This window comes from Mercenaria mercenaria, chromosome 18, assembly GCF_021730395.1.
Source record: "Mercenaria mercenaria strain notata chromosome 18, MADL_Memer_1, whole genome shotgun sequence".
In the NCBI taxonomy this organism is placed as follows: Eukaryota; Metazoa; Mollusca; class Bivalvia; order Venerida; family Veneridae; genus Mercenaria; species Mercenaria mercenaria.
In genome coordinates, this window is record NC_069378.1 from 45,142,297 (window position 1) to 45,165,442 (window position 23,146).

The following is a 23,146-nucleotide window of genomic DNA, read 5'->3' on the forward strand; positions in this document are numbered from 1 at the left end:
ATAACTGACCGCTTTTTATAACTGATACTGTTGACTAATCTACCAAACGCCCATTTTTACAGAGCCACGTTGTCTTGCAGAGTACTTTGAGGAGATCTCCGAGCGGTCGAACATGACTTTTTCTACAGACGACCACTTGCAGGACTGCCAATTAGATACAGACTTCAGAACGTTGGAGTCAACAAAGTCAAAACTTTCATGAAAACTATCGCTAAAAATGGGGGACTTAACCGGGAACTACACAAATCACAGTGGCAAAAATACATGTGCAACGGCGCTATATGATGCCAATGAGGATGAGCAAGAAATTATAGAGCGAACTGGCTATAGGTCTGGAACAGCAGTTAGGAAATACAAACGCGCTATCCCACAAGTTACAAAACGAACCTCGGATGCTTTGAATTCACCACCGGTCAAGACTGTTAAAGCGGAAACTGTGCCAGTGTTGGCAAAAATGAGTGATGAAAAAAAATGTCTGTAAAGACAGAAATGTATTTCCAGACATTACTAATATTATCAGTGCAACCTTCCAGAACTGCACGTTCCATCTGTAATTCGTGTTACCTATAGATCTAGATCAAATCCTTGTCAAAACTGTAACATTATTTTCAGCGAATTAGATATTTGATAAATGCTACTTTTTGCAATAATTCTAATGTCTTCGTGATTATTGAGGTTTTCTTTTATAAAGATGTTCATAATATTGTGAGTATTTTTACATGAATTGCATATTTAGGTTTTAGTGCTGTACACATGCATGTTCCTAGGGTTGCTACTTTGCATCCTAAATAGATTGTTTTGAACAAAATAAAAAAGTAGAAAACCAAAGACTTGCTTGAAAATTATTATTTTTGTTTGAAAGCATGCTCGATTTCAGTTCAGAGAAGTAACACTCTTTAACGAAATTCAATCTAATTAACCAGTTGTTCATTTCTAAATGATCTGTCTATTATTGTAAATAAAGCATGGGACTTAAAGTAAGTTGTAATATGATATACCGATTTCTAATTCAAAAATGGGTTAAGTTCTAATAAGTTAGTACTATCTTTCTTATAGGCAGAAATACTTGTAAATTCAATTAATTTGTTGAAATTGTTTATTTTTTAAATTATCTGATTTATACGTTTATAACTTTTAAAATATCAACAGACAATATGATATATCGTGCACACATATAATTGACAAGTAATTTATTTGCACGCTATTCTGAGAGCCTTACAAAGCCAGATATTTGGAGAAAGGGGGTAAATAAGAAATAAAGATAGACAGACTTAAGATTCACAAACTGTTTGTTTTATTGTCAGCTTACCACCTATTTAACTCTTTCTACCACAGAAAGAAATGGAAGAACTTTGGATGCATGTATCAAGACAAAATGTAGAGCTAGTCCGGAAGTATTATGCAGATATGCTGGATACAATCTACGACGCAACCGTAGGAAGTTACCTTAAAAGTGGAAGATATAGTGTGGCAGGCGGCTATACAACATACAGACTGGAAATGGGGGCACTAAAGGAAACATATAAATCAAAAGCAAACAGCATGAACTCTTATGAAGTAAGAAAATCTTTCAAATATTATAAAATAACCACTATTTTGGTACTGAACACATAAAATACATGGTAGTGTTTCCTGATATGGGTTTATACCCGAGACCAGAACGTATGTAATATAAAACGTCTTTAGTATAAAATGACAGGAAAATACCAGTGACAAGATATTTTTCGTATTTGTATTGAAATGTTAAACTTCAGCTAGTTAGTCACTTGTTTGACGACATATTGTTCATTACAACACATAGCCTTGACAGCACAAGCACAGAACACTTTGCACGAAAACAGAGCACTTACGCTATTACTTCGACATTGCATATTGGAACATTGCAGCAGACTCTCACACCTTAACAATATGACGATTTTCTGTGTAGCCTGTCATGCGTTTGCAGACACCATGATCGGGGCCAACGACCTTAGCTATTCATTTTTTGAAAACACATAGTCGATTGGGTCATGTTCTGACAGATGCGGATCTACAGTGTGATTCCATACACACGCTCAGATATGCGCTCTTTAATGATGCTATCATTGGTCGGAGTGAATGTATCTTTGGGCACATGCTGGCAATCTTTCGACCTTTTGGTCCCGGGCTGCAGACATTATGTTCTTCCCAGTGATTTCATAACAAGAGGCAATAAATACCGTCGATTCTCTAGTAACATATTTCTAATTTATTTCGTCGTCACCGATTACTTTGATGGGACATGTGCCATACAAGAACTTTGACGACTGATTCCTTTCCTAACCAATGGTAAGATGTTACAGTGTCCAGATTACGCATGAGCTGCTGGTAGATCGTGTATTTTATCCTAAATGTCAATAACGGCTTCCTGAATCGGCAATTCCATTATGACCTGAGAACCTCCTTTAAGTCAATTTCTTGTACAACGCAGATTTTATTAACTATCACAACATCATTCTTTAAGTGCCGTGTGGCGACTGTAAAAAGTCTCCGCGTACTTGGATTCAGTGTTGTAATATTTTCTTGTTCTTTGGGATCATGGAGACAATTTTATACCGAGTTCCGCCAGTCGGTGCTGGGGGCGTGAGAGCTGTTGCACTTTCCATTGCCTCTCATGAACTGACTCAATCAAACCGAGTCTGCTATTATTCTGCTTGGTTCCATTCTATGTTTCCAAAGGATCTCCTTACATAGTTTATTAACTATCACAATAGCAATGTTTAAGTGCCGTGTGGCGGCTGTAAAAAGTCTCCCCGTACTTGTATTCAGTGTTGTTATATTTTCTGCTCCTTTGGGATCATGGAGTCCATTCATCGTATGTGTAATAGAATTGCGCTTAAAGGCGTATGCTAGAATTTCACCATTTTTTCCCAATAACAGATTTTGTTCATATTTCATAATTATATTGTTCATTCTCTAAGTAACCAAAAAATACAAAGAAATATGGGGGTCACCGACTTCGTTTTCATTTTATTTCAGGTCATAATGCATGACTAGGGTACAAGTGTATCCTGAAATCTATAGCGTGTCTGCCATAGCATATAACATCAAGGAATCAAATAAATGATTCATGAAGTATAACTGATAGTCAAATCTCATCAGACATGATTATTTCCCTTCAAGACAAAAAGAAATTTTAATGCGATTCAAGAAGTAGTTACATGACACTTGTTTATTGTTGTTGTTTTCAAAGTCAAAAAAGCATCATATTGTATATTTCCTTCAACAGTTAATATTTCCAAATCTACATAAAGGAATTTGATTAAACTTGCAAGAATGACAGAATATAATATTTACTTTTTGAATATAAAAAGAAAATGGGTGGTCACCGAATTAGGTTTTTCACAATTTCATTTTGAAATATTGCCCTTTTATGATGCTGGTTTATGACATTTATGCCGAAATAAAAACCGTTAAAAATCCAAAAAGGTCAGACTCCTTTAATCAAACATAAATATTCATTAAGAAACGTCAAATGGGTTAAATTTAACTCATAATAATTTAAAATAAAAGACTAAAATCTTCGGAAATATGATGTGAGTAAGTGCGAGGAGATATCTACCCCGACACCGGTTTCAATACACCTCGAACTGCCGATGTCACTAAAATGACAGAAAAAAAAAACACAAAACATACGTTCAAAAATGACAGCGAGACAATTTTATGCTTTAATGTCAACAGAAATTCATTATCGGAACCGTTACCTTTATAAATACATTCAATGAACATGTACAAGAAAACGTTCCCAACAGACTTCATTGGGGGTTTCCTTACAAAAATACGCAGAATAAGTTTGGACGTGACGGGACAGTGACAGTCAAAAGTTATCACGCTGTCCCGAAACGTACATCCTATTATTGGGACTAGTTTTGATCAAGCGTTAAAAATAAATGAGGCGATTGTCTGAATATCCAAAACTATGCAACTTTTCCGGAAACGGTGCGTCGTTCGGTTTCTGTCTCGTGAAATTTTTATCTTGCGTACGCTTTCATTGGAGATTTCCTTACAGAAATACACAGAATAAGCTTGGACGTGACGGGACAGTGACAGTCAATAGTTATCACCATGTCCCGAAACGTTCATCCTATCATTTGGACTAGTTTTGGTCAAGCGTTAGAAATAAACGCGCCGATTGTGTGATTATCCGAAACCGTGCAATTTTACCGGAAACGGTGTCGTAATCGGTGCGTTGTGCGATTTCTGCCTCATGAAAATTTTATCTAGCATACGCCTTTAAGTCGGTGCTAGGGGGCGTGAGAGGTGTTGCACATTCCATTACCTCTCATGAACAGACTCAATCAAACCGAGTCTGCTATTATTCTTCTTAGTTGCATTCTTTGCTTCAAATGATCTTTTTACAGATTTTATTAACTATCACTACAGCAATCTTTAAGTGCCGTGTGGCGGCTGTAAAAAGTCTCCCTGCACTTAAATTCAGTGTTGTTATATTTTCTGGTCCTTTGGGATCATGGAATCCATTCAATACCGATGTAACAGAGTTCCGCTTAAGCCGGTGCTAGTGGGCGTGAGAGGTGATGCACTTTCCATTACCTCTTATGAAGTCTGCTATTATTCTGATTAGTTGCATTCTATGCTTCCAAAGGATGTTCTTACAGATTTTATTGCAATGCCATTTGACACAATATTAATCTACACTAGGGTCATTGGTTTGCAAGCTAGTTCCAAAGAAGTTTACTTGAAATAAGTTCTATTGTATGCATTGTCCCTCAGTCCCACGTCTATATTTACAAAATCTTGGAATTTCAGTATTGCTTAGTTTAAGTCAAAACTGAAAAAATATCTTACATCTGCCAGACAGTCTTTAGACAATGTTGTTTTTGATGGTTAGGCACTCTGTTACATAATTCGCCAGCCAGCGAAAAGAACTTATATTAGATTATATCACGCAAGATTTGTCGATAGAAAACTAGTCCATTACAATGGATAAGTTGTATTCGACAGGCAACCTTTCAGCACAAAAGTTGTTAAAAGAGTAGCATTGAGTGCAACAGTGATACAGCTGCCACTACCTAAAGTTTTGCTCTCAGTACCAGAGAATGAGAAGAAGCTGATTGCTTTCATGTGTGATGACCTGTCAATAAACACATCATTCCCGAACGAGGCCAAACGAATACAAAACAAGCTGGTCATTATAGATGAAGTTTTGTTCTCCTTGTAGTTACGGATGGTATCAGGTAACACATGAAGAGGCGGACAGCATCCTAGCTCCTTATCACATCTGAGATTAATCAGGGCGGATCAACCATAGCCGACGATACAGATGTATATCTGTTAGCACAATAATATCATTTTATGGTACACAACGTCAGGTCATACTGGTATCGCCCTATCAAGATAGAGTCGTCATTGCATTAGTCACTCGTTATCTGGATGGGATACTGACATTGCGCCATATAACGGAAACGGCCGATGCCATCCATTTTTTAAAGTGTGGCAATTGTTTGATCAATGTGGTCCGAGACGATTCAGCAAAAAGGAAGATATTTTTAGAGAATTGACAGCATTTGTTGTCATATTATATGAAATCAATCGAAAGAACACAAGGTCGCAAGCTCGATTTGCAGCCTAGGGCAGAAAAGTCGTAAAATCACCCACATCTGTCACAATGATAGAATCACACAGCGAAAACTGATAATGAGCACAACACATTTCCGAAATCTTGCATGAAAACACGCTGTGGATACGCATCCGCGAGAACTTGACCCAGTCAATTATGGGTAGTCACAATTGAAGAGCTCGACTATTTGTTCCCGGTCATGGTGCCTACGAATGAACAAAACACAGGAAATTCCAATGTTGATGCGGTATTCATGTGAAAGTCAGCTTCGAATATTCAATGTTGATGTAATAATTCTTCATTGTCATGGATGCTATTATGTGCTCGTGTAAGCAGGGATATATGTTGTAACGAACCAAACAAGTTACTGACTAGTTGAAGTAAAGCATTGTGATACAAATATGAAGTTAATGTAGTCACATTTTTTTCATATTTACTATGGAAGTTTAATGTTACATACGTTCTAGTCTCAGACGTCAACTTATATTGAGTCACAATACTGTGTTTTTATTAGCTCTCCTGTGTGAGCTATTAGTATAGGTGGATGATCTGGCCTCATTGTCCGTCGTCCATCGTCTGTCGTCCTGCGTCAACATTTCTACTTAAGTTCTTCTAAGCATCAACTGGTCGGCTTTACACCAGTCATGCTCAGTAGCATTATGGCATGTACCTCTATAAAGTTTCTTCAAATGGTTAACCTTGGCCCCTTGTAGGGGCCGCCAGAGCCAAAAATAGAAAAACCTTTCAACGACATCTTCCCATGAACTGATTGATAAATCTTATCAAACTAGGTACGTAGCGTCATTATTAGATCCTCTCTAAAGTTTGTTCAAAAGTGGAAGGCGGAGGTGGATGGGTGAGTGTGTGTGGGGGATTGCACATGGCCCCTCTGTGGGACCGCCAGGGCTAAAGCAAAAGTACCTTTACTCGACTTCTTCTCCTAAATTCTGTATACCAAGTTTAATGAAGATCCATCATGTGATTTATGAGAAGAACTTGTTTAAAATTATTTCTAGTGTTAGCTCAAGTGTCCCCTTAAAGGAATCATTGCCCTCCGCTACCACAGCTTCCCCCCCCCCCCCCCCCCCACACCCCCTCCCACCCAAGAAAAAAAAAGAACAACAAAAAACCCGTCCGCCTCAACTGGAAAAGAATGGAGTGGGGACACTGATTCTACAGACCAAATTTAAAGAAGATCCATTACGCGGTTAAGCGGAAGAGAAGACATTAAAAGGTATTTTGTGTTTTCAGTCCCCTTTGAACAAAATTGATAGGGAACTAGTACATCTATGTCAGGATGTTACAGATCAAGTTTGGTGTAATTCTCACCATCAGTTTCAAAGCCATTCATGCGAAAATGTTGTCATCGGATGCATGATGACGGACTTTTGACCATCCGCCTGTAGCAATACTCACCCTGAACCCTTATGATTAGCTAAAAATGACCTGTTAGTTTGGCCATGATGGTCGGTATTTTTCAAACAAAATTTCGTAGTAATACCGACCCATCGAGAATGGTCGAAATTATCGTTACGGTCTATACGTCATGGCACCACCCTACTGTTAAGGTTTTGAACGTATAGCAGTCGCTTCACGATTTTGAAGCATTTCGCTCACGCGGTCACAATAAAAGGCGACCATCGGATGGCTTTCCTGCAGTGCCAATATTAAGGATAGCGGATTTTCGGAGATTTAGGGCAATGGGCAAATGATGAAATCACTGCACAGACTGTGTAATAATTAATTAAGCATCCAGACTTGAATACGTAATGATTAAATAAATAATTAATTAAAAGTTCAGACGTAGAGATGGTTACTACCAAAGAAAATCAAGGGGGAGAGGGGGGGGGGGGGGGGGGGGGGGGGGCAGATCTGAATTGACCAATAAACTAAAACCAATATAAAACATTGGTCAAATATGAAAGAGAAACTAAATAGTTGCTTTTCCCAACAACTGATCAGTCAAACAAAATATGACCTACATTTGTTTAATACTCTTTGTAATTGATATGCAACATGCACACTTTTTGCATGGCTTACACTGACATGTACAATTACTTTATAAATTGTGCTAAGGCCCTGCTAGAAAGCTTAGTAGTGTATCAAAATAAAGTAAAATAATTTATAAATTCGCTTAAAGAAATTTTACGACATTAAGAAACGTTATATCAGATTATTTATGTTTTGACTTTTTATTTTTTTATTTTTTTGTTCTCAATGATGATACATTGGTTTACACAAAATTTGATATATAAAAGTCTAAAATGTATAACCAACATTGAGAAATTATACAAAATGTTAAATTGCTACATGTATAAGTCACGAACATATCAAACAACTACAAGACTGAGTTATATTGGTTAAGGAGGCAAAATCCGAATCTCTGTATATCCGAATAAAATTTTATACCATGAGCTTCGAGAGCGGTAGTCAAGCTTCGTTTAGCGCAGAAAAGTTACCACCTTTACACCCTTAATTTTTATGGACATTTCATAAATGTATGCATTATAAAAATATTCTTGGATCAAATTTTCCAAATTCATAATTTTGCGTTTTAAAAGCCCTTGAGTGTACATTTTGAAACTGATATTAAAGTCTGCAGGCTAGAATAATCTGTATTTCTTTTGTTGATAAATATACATGAATAGATGTCTATAACATTTAAACGTTTACTAACTAGATAATTATTTGTGAACTGCATATACATTGTGTTACATTCTTTGAACAATACATTGTATATAAATATTAAAATTGCAAGACTATTTAATATATTATTCATTTTCAGACCTCGTGTCAAAATAATTTGTATATTTGATTTATTTCTAACGTAACAAATAAGCACAGATATTGCTTGACTCATTTCGTATTCAATCATTGCTATAATTATAGTTAAAGCTTTTTTAATAATAGGATTTGCATCATTCATGGACGATTTGGGTTAATTACAGTGATAGCTGGATCCCGGCATCACAGATAAATTTATATACAAGAGTAAAAAGGAACCAATTATTTGTTACAGCAAGTACTCGTAAAATACTAGGTAATTTGGACCAGTTAGAAAAAAGTCCTATGAATAGCACCAGTCAAAGCGCGCTTCTGCTAGGGTATAAATAGGTAGACGGATGACAATGAATACATTCAGTACCAAGTGCACACCCTATAAACGACTGTACTCCGCCCCCCCCCCCCCCCCCCCTCTCCACCCCACCCCCTCCCTTCCTCTTGCGACTGATCGAAGCAATAAATAGACAGGCCGATGGTAAGAAATCGTCTTGAAATTAATTATTTTTCTTTACACTGTATGTGTATTTAAGTTTAACGATAAGTCTAAATATGTGTATATGGTGATATAATAGATGAAACTGACAGGTAATATTTACAAAATGCTGACAAAGTGTCGACAGATCACACTTATTTCATGAATATACACTCAACGAAGTAACGAAACTGATGAATAACACGTCAAATAGATGTGTTATCCAAAAATCCATGATGTTTTCTGAAATAAGCATGCATACTCCATAAGTACATGTATATAAGATGTTGCATATCTGTTGCGTTTTTGAATGAAATTGATTTTTATCTAGTCGATGAAAAAACATTCAATGTATGCCGACTTGCCAATTTTGATATTTGATCTAAACGCGTATTTGCGACTGACACTGTATTCCATTTTGCGACTACAGTAGGCGATTCATGTCCTTTAAAGGGGTAAATAAAATACAAAAATGAATACCAAATTGTCTCTATGATCAGTCGTCATGTATATAATGTCATTAAATGCCGAAACCCTCGTGCTATGCATGTACTAATCCATTGGGGATGGGGGTTGAGGGTCTGAGACTCGTGTTGGTTTTACAGACATATACTATCATAAAATACAAAATTAAAAACTGAAAGTATATACAGGGTCCCTACTATGTCATACAAAGGTAACCGTCTGTCGATTCCCTATGGAAGTCACGCGAAGATATGTTACCTGACGACTTCAAAATGTCGATGATATGAGACAGGAGGGGACTATAGGTGACCCCCGTCTGTCTGTCCGTCTGCCAACAAAATAATCCTCTGATTTTTTAAAAACAATCTATTGTACCCACAAGTATCCTGCGAATGGACATACAGCCGTCGTGTTTACTACCTGTCAAGATTTAACCGTTATTTCTCATGTTTGAAATAATTTACATTTGATAGTGATAACGCTTGCACACGCCGAGAATATGCCCTTGCGGATTTAGTCGTTTTCATTGCTAAGCCTGACTCAATCCACTTCCGTTGGTTTAAAAATGGCGTGAGTTCTACCTCGTCTTTGTTTTAATATCATCGGCAAATTCATAAGTTTGGGCCAACGTTGTGACCTCTAGAGTGTTAACAAGCTTTTCCTTTGACTTGACCTAGTGACCTAGTTTTTGACCACAGAAGACCCAATATCAAGCTCGTCTAATAGTTTATTGAGGGTAACATTCTGACCAAGTTTCATGAAGATTGGACTAAAATTGTGACCTCTAGAGTGTTAACAGTCAAATTGTGGACGACGGACGACGGACACAGAGTGATCACAAAAGCTGACCTTTAGCACTTCGTGCTCAGGTGAGCTAATAAACCCTCATTGTTTCCTCTTATGGCACTTCTGCTTGTAAAATGGGGGCTTATTTTATTCGCAGAATGTATTTTTAGTAAAATAAGACAAGTTTCCTGTTAAATTTCGTGTGTTTATGGCAAATACAAAGACAAAACTAAAGTAGAGCTGTTTACTGTGCGACGCTGTCAAGAAAGCGATCCACAAAGGGTTAGTGGATTCAATCTGGCGCCGTTTCACTACAAGTCACCACATTTACTGTTCATATTTTCACAGCTTATTAATGGTAGTTTGCGATGATACATCGGAAACATGGGTTGAAATTCTAGAAAATATAGTCTTGTGCGCGACACATCGTCTCATGATAGTCTCATGCTGGTGAACATTTGTTCCAAGTTATTTCATAATCCCTTAATGCATAAAGAAGTTATGGCACGGTCACGAAAAACAGACCCTGTTTTACCTTTAAGTGTCACATTAAAGAGAAAAAGGAAAAGAATAAGACTGGCATTAACTACATAATGCTGATGTTTGTGTGTAAACTTTGAGGGAGGTAGGCGTAATAGGATTCAAGTATTTGCACGACCAAATTTATGAGGACACATATACGAACAGACCGAACAGACAAACCGCATGGTGACTCCTATATACCACCCTCCTTCAAACTCAGTCGCAAGAGGAAGAGGGGGAGTACAGTCGTTTTTAGGGTGTGAAGTGTTTGATGTAAACACATCGAGGATCCAGCTTTTAATTTATCCCAGTACCTTGAGAAAGAAAACTATTACAGCTGCACTGTCAGGGTGGATAAACCTTTGACGCTCGTAGACTAATAAAGAAAAGTTTCAGTATTGTAACAAGGTTTCGAGCTTTAGGACCAGCGCATAAAAGATACCTTTTCGGGATCGTCGAATGTTATAGACGATAGCAAATATAGGCTGAGAATCGGAAAGCTGAGGCAGAGACACACTCCTTAATCTACTGATACAGTAGGAGACTTTCAGCTTTCAGAGAGGTTCAGCATTATTGGCGAGTTACAGCTAAGATATTGGGGTTAAACCTGTATGGTAGTTAAATGCCATATGTGATAGTATATAGGCGCTGAAGATCCAGGAGTCAGGGCAAGCATATTGAGTTGTAGCTTCAATTAAGAAAACGTAAGCTGAACATCTATGCAATAGGACTCTTATGTTGTTGATTAAAAGACATTGTCTGACGGGAACTTCGAAAAAATGACCAGTCAAGTATAGTAACTCCAGCCTATAGGAGTTTGAGCTGATGATCATTAGTGGGAGATTGCTAGTTTAAAAACATTGAGTGATTAGCCTGATCCTCGAAATTATCTAGCTCATAATTCAAATCATTTACAAATCAATGTTGCACAAATCATTTAGGAGAGGTAGCCAGATAAATAAATTACATATGAGATATATACGTCTCACAAGCTCTACGTTTCAACAAAAGACATCCTACATTGTTTGTCAGCTAACCTAAGACCTAGTCACCTTAGCAACTGGACCCATTTCATTACCCAAGATACTTTAGGCGTAAGCACTTCCCTGGGTCATATAACTCGTGTGTGATTTTATTTCATCTTACGTCCCACTGGCGCTAGACCAAAAAGAAAATGCCTCTGTACATGTTATACCCTACCCCTAGGTATTCTATAAGAACCATGGTCATGAAGGGGAAAATTTACTTACCCGTTTCAATCGCGCATTTCATATTTAAAACACACAGTTAGGTAAATGTGTACTTTGGATATCAAACATGTGGTGATTTATCTTCCATTGTGTCCCGGTCACATTTCTTCAATATTTCTTCACCCTTGTTATCCGGATAATACGAAACGCTGTGATAATTCCAAAATGCTACAAAATGACAGATGAATTAACCCTTCTGAAAATTTCATGTTTTTCGGTAAGTTGCTGTGGCTTGATAAGAGATTTTAACCAACAGATGTTGCAGAAAGAATGAATGGTGATTTGTTTCCATGGAGCTCAAACTATTTCACTTTATTTTTGTGAATACAATACACAATATGTTATGTGTGTGTGTGGACATGTTTTGGTGAATGAGTTTGTAACAACATGATGATATGAACTTGTTATCGATTGTTAGCTCGACTATTCAAAGAAACGTAGAGCTATTGGACTCATCTATGCGTCAGCGTCCGCGTCCCGATTTGGTTAAGGTTTTGTATGTAAGCTGATATCTCAGTAACCACTTGTGGGAATGGATTGAAACTTCACACAGTTAATCACAGTGATAAACTGACCTACATTGCACAGGTTCCTTCATAACTCTACTTTGCTTCTTTTTTACAAAATTATGTCTCTTTTACGACTTGAAAATTCTTGGTTAAGGCTTTGTATGTAAGCTGGTATCTCAGTTCTCACTAATGGGAATAGATCAAAACTTCACACACTTGTTTACTGTCATGATTTGACATGCACTGTGCAGGTCCCATAACTCTATTTTGCATTTTTTCAAAATTATGCCCCTTTTTCAACTTAGCAGTTTTTGGTTTTAAGTTTTTGTATGTAAGCTGGTATTTCAGTATCCACTAATGGGAAAGGATTGAAACTTCACACACTCAGTCATGAGTATCAGTCATGAGCTGATACGCACTGTGAAGGTTCCATAACCCTTTTTTCCCATTTTTACAAAATTATGCCCCTTTTTTGACTTTTGTATTCATTCAGTTGGCAAGGCTGTTGAATAGTCCAGCGTTGCTGTAACCTAATAAGTAGAGCATATGAAACCCACCGCTCACGAGTAAACAAGAGTTTTCCCGGGGTAGCCGCTATGATGCCCCCCCCCCACCCCCCATACACCGTCACCCTCTACAACGGCCACACAATTACAGAGATAGTCCGAATGATGACTTTTGATAAAGACCTGATAAAGAATGCCGAAAAGATATGGCCATATATTGGCGTTTGTTTCAGTGCTGGTGGGGGGTACCCGGCAGTCAACCTATACAGGTCTTTAGAAATGGCTTTTGGAGTTTGGCTGGAGGTTGTCTTCAACCTACCAAGATCTACGAGACATATAATACTGTCTTCAAAAATGCCCAGGATTTTCAACCCCACAAAACATACCACAGATTTTGAACAGCAGTCAAAATACCATGGTTATTATAGCCCAAGGAACAAAGCAAAAAAATATTATCTCAATTACAACTCATAACACCAACTTAATGTATTGAACTTACAGAAGAAGAGGGAAGGCGATATTGAACAAATATTAAGTTAATGAACGTAGATCTTATCCTATACACTGGGACCAACTCTTAATATTTCAGTATAGAAATGCATGTGAGTCTTGTATTGCAGATGAAATTTTGGTAGACATTCTAAGGGGGACAACGTTGTATGCAAAAGTTAACAAGTGTACTAAATCATTAAGTACAATATCAAACTATTATCGGTTAAGGGATTAAGGGGATGTACTTCTATGAATTCACAGCAGTATTCAACATATTCCAGCAAAACTGACCTGTTAAAGCGCCATTATTTTCACGCTCTTAAAATGCTAACAGACCCCTAGCATACTTAATTTCTAAATATGGGTGTACCCACTACCCCTGTGGAATCTCAGCACATTTGGATTTATGTGTTAAATTTACAGCTCTGGCTTGTTTAATTTTTTACCAAAATAGTGCAGAAAAGATACAGGCGTGTATGCTTTAGAACCGTATGACAGCGGACTTGAGTTCTAAAACAGAATTTTACAAAGATATAGACATTTACCTTTTTGATAAAATGTTTTGGGAACATCTGGCACTAACCGTGTGTATAAAACATTACCTTGGGCATGCTACAGCCATTAGTAACCACATTTTATGAGTATACTTCTTCAATATACAACAAACGGTACCTTTAGAACAGCATATGCAAAATTTCCAACTACAATATTGGCTATTTTCCTCATAGCATTTCGGGCTTTATCTTCGAAAATTCTATGAACACTTGGGTCAGTATCCATCGACTACTACATATGCTTATATATTTGTCAATATGGGTTATTTGATCTAAAATAAAAAGTTTTGAACATGTTCATATCATTGTTTATATATTAACTCAAAAATACAAAGTAATACAATGTATTCATTACCGAAAGTCCATTAAATGAGGTTAACAACGCTTTGAATCGCCAAACTCATTCAAAAGCAAAATGTACACATTGTTTGGGGCTCTCCATACTGAACAATATGTCCCATATGCAAATTGTTTAGTGCAAATGGTACAGCTTCTAAACCATGTTGATTCAATTATAATATTTAAACAGTCAGAATGAGTAATAAGAAAATATTGACCAAAACAATGTCCATACCAAGTTTGACATTTCCTCCAGTTTGTAGCATTTTGGAATTATCACATCGTTTCGTATTATCCGGATAACAAGGGTGATCTTATCTTAGAAAAACAACGCGTAGCTTATAGTTATTTCAACGTTACACAAAAAACTTGCTTGACCTTCCCTGGTGAAGTTCCGTTCTAGATTATAGAACCATTCTGATTGGCTGTTGTGAAAATGTATGTCAATCGTCATTTTACTACCTGTACGCTAAAATGTGAAAATGCAGTATTAATGTGCAAAATAAATAAAATAAACAGAATAGATGCAGACCAATGTACGATTTCAAATTAAAGATCATATACAAGATGAATTTCATTCATCATTTCCAGTTTTAGTGCAAAATTGTATTTTTTTTTAATTCTGCTCTGTTTGTTTACATTTCGCCAAACATGTGCGTACTGCCGTGACCTCTAGACCGAATGTTCATTAGGGAAGGCAAAGCAAGTTTTTTCTGTAACGTTGACGAAAGCATAAAATATGTTGATAATCTCAGCAATATGAAATATTGAGACAAGGTGACTGGTGCACGATGGAAGATAAATTATCGCTTGTTCAATATACTAGGTACCCAATCACCGAACTGCGCGTGTAAGTTGAGTAATTTACGATTGAAACGGGTTAGTATATTTTCCCGTTCATGACCATGGTTCTTATAGAATACCTAGGGGTAGGGTATAACATATACAAAAGCATTTTCTTTCTGGTCTGGCGCCAGTGTTACGTCCCAAAAATGTCCAGGAAGTAATGGCTGTTTATCCTTAAGTGGTTATTCTTTGTTTTGAAACAATGGAATGACCATCTTATATCAAATCGTTGGGGCGTCCGTTCGTCCTTCTTTCCGTCTGTCTGCCTGTGTGTCTTTCAATTTGAAAATGTCCGTCCGTGCGTCTTTCCGTCCGTCCGAAACCATATCTTTAACTCGGTGAAGAGTTTTTGAATTAAACATGGCAAAAATGTTAACTGCGGTAGGAAAATGCCACCCTGCACGTTTCGGTCAGATAGCATGAGTAAGACAATATTTATTTCCCTTTGAATATGTATATATATTACATATCTATAGTGCTTTTATTTCACTTTCTCTTCGTCTGGAGTCATATTTCAGACATGGGTAAAAGGATTTCAATATAATATGGTAGAAGTGTTGACTGCTATAGTGCAATGCGACCATGCAAATTTTATTTTGATTGATTGGGGAAAACCTTTGCATTTACATAATATATAGTAAAGATATAGTGTTTGTAACTGCCTTCGGTCATATCTCAAAATTTGTTTGTAGGATTTCAATATAACTTTGTAGAAATGTTAAGTGCTATAAATATATGCGGCCCTGCATGATTCAGATGGACTGTTTAAAGAAAACGAGATTCATGGCCCTATGTGCTATATTATATTATATTAATGGTGTTTTCTTTTTCAATTGTTTGTCCTACCGAAGCCATATCTCGGACATGATTTAAAATAATTACAAAAACAACATTGTTATAATGTTAATTCTAATTGGGATAGATTATATAACCCTGCAAGAGTCAGTGAAGTTGCTTCAAGGAGTTATGGCCTGTAGTATTTATATAATGCTTACAACATAGAGCTTTTCTTTGCAAATTCAGTGCCATTTTAAGGTATATTTTCGCTATGGAATATTGTGATCAAGCTTACTACATGTATAGCTTTCATGTTAACTGATGCACGGTAGAGTTCTGGTCAATGGAGTGAAGGTCAAGCTCGCTGTTACTAGAAATAGAAATAACAATCTGCTTAATAACTTCAGTAAGAAATAGTTTATTGCGTACGAATTGGAATAAAGGAGCTTGCATGGAGGTCATGGTTTTAAATATATTTTGGATTGCTTAGTTCAAGTTCAAGATCATTGTTACTGAAAATAGAAAAGTGAATTTTTTCAGTTGGGAATATTGTAAACAGACCAAACGCCGTAAAAAGGTTGCTTTTATAGACATCTTTTTTGTCTCAATTTAGGTAGCATGGTTCAGGGTCAATGTTACTAAATATAGATAAAATGTTTCTGATCAATGGTTTAGAATAAGCAGCTTTCGGAAACCCTGACATTAGCCGAATTTAAGTGCAGTTTGTAGGCAAAGAATGCTTCTTCAAGGGTGCAATCTCTATCCCGTTTGGCGGTGGATACCAATTCACTGAATTCGCTTGTTATAATGTTATTGCATATTTTATTTCAATTAAGATAAAGAAGTTATTTGACAATATGTTTTGCTTAAAGTATGATAGATTCTTAAAAGTTACTTGCAGTAGTTTTTCAAGATATCGGCAATACAAAAGTAGCAGGTGTTCCGCTATACCATTTACCAAGTGTAAAAATGTATGCTTCTTAGCAAAACTTTCTTGGAATTTTTGGCTGGCTGTTTCCAGTGATTCCCCGAGATCCATTTCATTTCAGCAAGACCCGCTGGTATCATCATCGCGACTCCCTGTGGGCTTTATCTATAGCAGTTTGCAGAGTCACAGACATTCTTTACTATTTCTTACCCTGTTAAAAAGTCGTTGGATGTGAATTATTCATCGCAGTTTTCTCACCTGGGTCAAATATTTGTCCCAGTGGTGACGCGATAAAATCAGTCGGTGCGAATATTTATCGATAGAAATATTAATAGTAAGGGATATAGATTTTGACGTCACTTGAAGAGAAGGTACGTATATGCATATAAGCCTTAAAGCAGTATTTATAACTTATTTCAAATCTAATAATTGAGCTGTAAAAGAAAATTACAAATAGCTAATATAATACGCGAAACGAAAAATTCTCATTTCAGTTTTAAAATAATGCACGGTTGTGCCTAAAGTACTAGTATACGTGAGGGGCACTGACTTTTACACATTTAATTTAATCCCATTTATCCGCACCCGATGGTAACAACCAAAGTGCGATTAATTTCTTCAAGAACTTTAATTTGCCTAACACGCAAAAATGATCATGATATTTAGCAGGGGCCGTTATAGGAAACTGTAAATTGTTCCTATATGAAAATATTGGGAATATATAAATATATATATATAGTAGAAAATTTGAAAATGTCTTCATTAGAAACTGCTAGACGAATATCGAAATAATATCACAGGAATTTTTTATGGTGTTCCTGTTCCAAGGTTGTTCCAATAATAGGAGACAGAGTAAACCTACGTAATTTTCCGACAGATATGTACACCTTAACCGCTGGTTCAATTTCATTAAAATTTCATAGAAATTTTCCTCCGGTGTTAATCCAAGAAGTGTGGTCATTTTATTAAAACTAAGAAACAAAAAGAATAAACAATGCCGATAGAGCTGAAAATTTAAAAAAAGACAATCTTCAAATGGTACCTCCTCCTGGTTCGATTTTGCAATAATTTTGTTTTATTAATGTTCCTTGACAGGTCCTCTACTACAGTTGTAAACCACCCTCTGTCAAATAGCTGCCAATATGGATGTAGTTTTCCTGATATGTCTCCATGGAAAATTTTGAAAATGTTCTCCTTTGAATTTGCAGCCCAGTTGATATATAATTTGGCATAACCGATGTGAGCGATACAGTGTCATCATGGAAGATTTGTTTTGTAATATTTTCTAACTTGAGAAGTGAATGTTACAAAACATATCGATGAAAGAAATGAAGATGGTGTATATAGAAAATAACGTAAGATAGTGACAAGGCGAAGAATAACAAAGTATTTTCACCAACGGTTCCTGTGTTATCGAGGTGGAATGAGGCTATTAAGAAACAATATAAGTAAACAAAAGAATTTGAAAGGGGAAGGGGCATGTAAATTACTAATGAATGCAATGGTAGCAGAATGTATGAAGCATACGTAGAAACGCGAGGGTGATGACCCTCGATCGCTCACCTGCGCAATATGAGCTACATGTATCAAATGTCAAGCTGATGCTATAATATAAAGAAAGTAGGTCAGTAGGTCACACTCATGGTCACTGAAAGTCAGTTTTAAGATTGGTGTGCAAAACTTAACATGTCACCCAAATTTCAAGGATGTGTCATAAAAACAAGAAAGTAGGTCAGTAGGTCAAATTCATGGTCACTGAAAATCAGTTTTAAGATCGGTGTGCAAAACTGTACATGTCATCTAAATTTCAAGGCTGTATCTTAAAAAAAAACAAGAAAGTAGGTCAGTAGGTCATATTCATGAAAGTCAGTTTTAAGATCGATGTGCAAAACTGTATATGCCATCCAAATTGATTCAAACATGGCACATAGATCATCAAGATAAACATTCTGACCAAGTTCATGAAGATAGGATCCTAAATGTGGCCTCTAGACTGTTAACAAGCTTTTCCTGTGATTTCAGCATATGACCTAGTGTTCGACCCCACATAACCCAAATTCGAATTTGGTCTAAAAATCATCAAGACAATAATTTTCACCAAGTTTCATGAAGAGAGCGTCATAAATGTGGACTCTAGAGCGTTAACAAGCTTTTATTTTGATTTGACCTGGTGACCTAGTTTTTAATTCCACATGACCAAATATCAAACGCTTTCAAAGCTTTATTAAGGGTGACATTCTGACCAAGTTTCATTAAGATTGAGCTAAATTTGTGACCTGTAGAGTGTTTACAGTCAAATTGTTGACGACGGACGACGGACACAAGGCGATCACAAAAGCTCACCTCGTGCTCAGGTGAGCTAAATATATTGAGTAACATTCAGTCATAGGAGAAAGACAGACACAAATATGCGTTGGATTGGGATCTTATTCTGGGAAACATTTACCTTTATGGTCCCAAACTCAATCATAACAATATGAGAAATGTCGACGATAAGGGAAGTACATAGGAAATGAAAAGCACTTAAAGTCCTGCTCCGCGGCTATTTAAATTCAATTGTGTGTATGCAACCCATGATTACAATAGGTAACAGTTAACGGCCACGCGCCACACTTTAGCACGCAAAACCACAGGTTTTTTTATATAAAAGTTTATATAAAATAGATTCTATTTTGACAGGCGTTACTGTTCATAGTCGGGATTTTCATGCTTTTTCAGTGACAATTTAAGGTTAAAAGGTAGGACTGGAGCAGGTCCTTAAACTATATCAAAATGAAGTACTAGTAAATATAGTTATAATTTGCTTAAAGGAAAGAAACTACATAGCCAAATGTATGAAATTATTTTCAGGCGCAACAAGCTTGGCGTAAATTTCTAGACGAGAAGGAGAAAGACGGAAATACTATACTTACCGCCGACCAACAGCTAACAGAAGAAGACAGGAAACGTGAGAATTTCTTTTTTTATATTAAACATTTAGAGGATACAATGTTAACTTCAGACAACTGTCATAAGGTTTTATTTTTTGCATGTATGAAGTTTAAATTACCTTTTCCAGCATAAACACTACACTATCGATAATATTACATTTTCTGTACTTTTACCTTAAAATCTATTCTGATATATCAAACAGCTGAAATATTCACACTTACTGTCTTCTTTTAACCCCCATCAACTATGTGTAAAGGAATAGAAAGAAACTTATGATGGCTGATTTCTGCCATTCCTTGTTGGCGGGGCGAAAACACGAAAACTCGACAAAAACCTAACTTGTCGAGTGTCCGTGTTTTCGTGTCGTCGGGGCGAAAAGACGACACATTTTATGCGAAAACGCGACGTTTAGAGGGCGCCGACACGAAAATTTATCTGTCGCGTTTTCGTGTTGGCGGGTATAAATATGTCGTGTTGGCGCCCTTTATTTGTCGTGTTTTCGTGTTTTTGCCCTGCCGGTGTAATGAAGTATTTCGACCCCCATAGAATAATGACCCCCCGGTCATTATTCTATAGAAAATGTGACTCCTTTCCTGTTAAATATTGACTCCCCTTATAAAAAACTGACTCCCTTTGAAAACTCTATAGAATAACGACCCCCCGGTCATTATTCTATAGAAAAACTGACCCCTCCAAGTAAAATACTGACTCCCTAAAGATGACTCCCTTCGAATCTCATAGAATAATGACCCCGGTTATTATTCTATAGAAAAAGTGACTCCTTCCATGTAAAATACTCACTGCCAAAATTACTACATTCGAACTCTCATACAATATCGATTCCCGGACATTATTCTATTTAATAAAGTTACTGTTTCCGTGTAAAACACCGGCTCCTAAAAAGACTTTCGACGATAATATCTATTAAAAAGTGATCTCCACCAAACCTAACGGACGATTTTACTAGATCTACAACTCTAATACCCTCCATTGCCAATAGTTAACATTTTGATTGTACTACTACTACTGGTGCCGCTACTTCTATTGATAATTACTACATGTACTTCTTCTACTACTACTACTACTACTACTACTTCTACTACTACTACTACAACTGCTACTACTGATACTACTATACCTGCTTCCGCTAATACGTCTTGTACATCTACCTCTTCTTCTCCTGCTGCTGTTATTGCTGTCACTTATTCCTCTGCTGCTGCTGCTGCTGCTGCTGCTGCTGCGGCTGCTACTGCAACTGCCACTACCACTGCCTACTACTACTACTACTACTACTACTACTACTTTCTATTGTTCTACCGTACTTTACTGCCACTGTTAAGTATTGTAACTTCTATTAATACTAAGTTCTATGCTAGCAGTTTCTTGTGCAGTTTTCTTCTGAAGAATTACTTCATACCGAAGTTTGCAGGGATTATTGACACTGGTGTGTTTTGTGAACGTATTGTGAATTATTTTCCTGAAAAAAATGTATACACCAAGATACAGCGTCTAGAAATAGAATCCCTTTTCCCGTTGCGGAATGCTCTGATTTCTGTGTCAAGTGATGGTAACTGGGGCTAATGGCCAAACGGAAGGACGGACGGACGGACGGACAAGGGCAAATCTATATGCCCCCCTCCCCCGAGTGGGGGCATAAAATGCAGCAATTAGGCCTTAGATACATGAGTTATTACTAAATTTGAACAAATGACCGGGGGTCGTTTTTTTATGGGAGTCAATATTCTTCGTGAGGTTCAGTTTACTTCACGTGGGGGAGTCATAGTACTATGATCTGGAGGTCATAATACTATGACCGGGGGGTCACTTTTTCTATAGAATAATGACCGGGGGGGTCATTATTCTATGGGGGTCGAAATACTTCATTACACCGGCACTAACACATGACAAATACATTTTTGTCGAGTTTTCATGTTTTCGTGTTTTCTCCCCGCCGTCACGAAAACACGAAAACTCGGAAAGACGACAAATATCTTATTTGTCGAAATTTAGTGTTTTCACTTTGGCGTCTTCCGTTAGACATGCGCACAACAATTAATGAACTGAACACAACATAACTGCATGCTCGAAAATATAAGTTTAAGAATAAAAATTGACTTATATTCTATGCAAATTTCGATCGAAAAACATTTTGTTACATAAAAAGATATCGAAAGACGAAGTTCGAATATCAAAATAATATTTTCCCACAGTTTAGACCCACAAATGCACCAGAGGCCACCATTGCATTCCTATATTTCAAAAATGTCCGTGGGAATACCATCTGATCCCCTAAACAGGAGGGCATGACCTCCTCACGTAAATCAAATTTTGGACAAAAATGCAGCAGGGACCACCATTTCATAATTACCTACATTACAAAAATGACAAGGGAGAGACCCTATTGTTCCACTGTCAGGAGGGTGTTAAACCCCCTACCTCATTTGGACTCAAAAAATGCAGAAGGGGCCACTATTTTATTCATATTTCATAATTCAAAAATTTCCAGGCGGACACGCCCTGACCTACCTAACATGAGGGGTTACCCCCTTCCGTACCTAACTCCACTCGGCTCGCCGATGCCGCCTTCATTCTTTAACTGTTGCCGCTCACCGCACCCCAATTAAATATTTCTTGAACCGGGTCTGTTATACATACACTTTGTTTTCTTTAAACGATAACTGACATACGTATTGTTTTATACTCTCAGATCTCCTAATGCAGCTTAAGTGGATATAAATAAATTCTGAATTGACGGTTCGTTCGATTAGAAAGAAAAATGCTTCTAAAACCCTTTGCCACTTGTTTCAGAATAACTCTACGTTTTATAAGAGATGCTTGAAAAGTATTTGTCGTGTTTTCGTGTTGTCGTGTCGGCGGGGCGAAAACACGACAACACGAAAACTCGACAAATACCAATTTGTCGAGTTTTCGTGTCGGCGGGGCGAAAACAGGAAATCACGAAAACTCGATAAAAAACTAATTTGTCGATTTTTTGTGTCGGCGGGATGAAAACACGAAAACACGACAAATAAAGGGCGCCAATACGAGATATTTATACCCGCCAACACGAAAACTCGACAGGTAAATTTGTCGCGTCGGCGCCCCCTAAACGTCTAGTTTTCCTGTAAAATGTGTCGTGTTTTCGTGTTTTCGCCACGCCGACACGACAACACGAAAACTCGACAAATTAGGTTTTTGACAAGTTTTCGTGTCATCGTGTTCCCCCCCACACCCCCACGCCAACACGAAATGGCAGAAATCAGCCACCATAGAAACTTGCACAATCACGTAATGGGCAAGAAAAAATATGCGTTTATTTGGAATAATTATGTCAACATATTGTAGGAGGTTGACATTTCTAAAAATCTAGAATACTACGCTTCAATCAT

The 23,146-nt window shown here is 37.1% G+C and overlaps 1 protein-coding gene across 1 annotated transcript in view; it reads left to right on the top strand.

The window, feature by feature from the left end:
* LOC123538164 (guanylate-binding protein 1-like) overlaps positions 1-23,146 on the top strand; it is a 62,019-nt gene that overhangs the window by 33,500 nt on the left and 5,373 nt on the right. The window contains exons 11-12 of the mRNA XM_053529553.1: positions 1,336-1,557; positions 19,677-19,773. Coding sequence (XP_053385528.1) covers positions 1,336-1,557; positions 19,677-19,773 — 319 coding nt within the window. The remainder of the gene's footprint in view (positions 1-1,335; positions 1,558-19,676; positions 19,774-23,146) is intronic.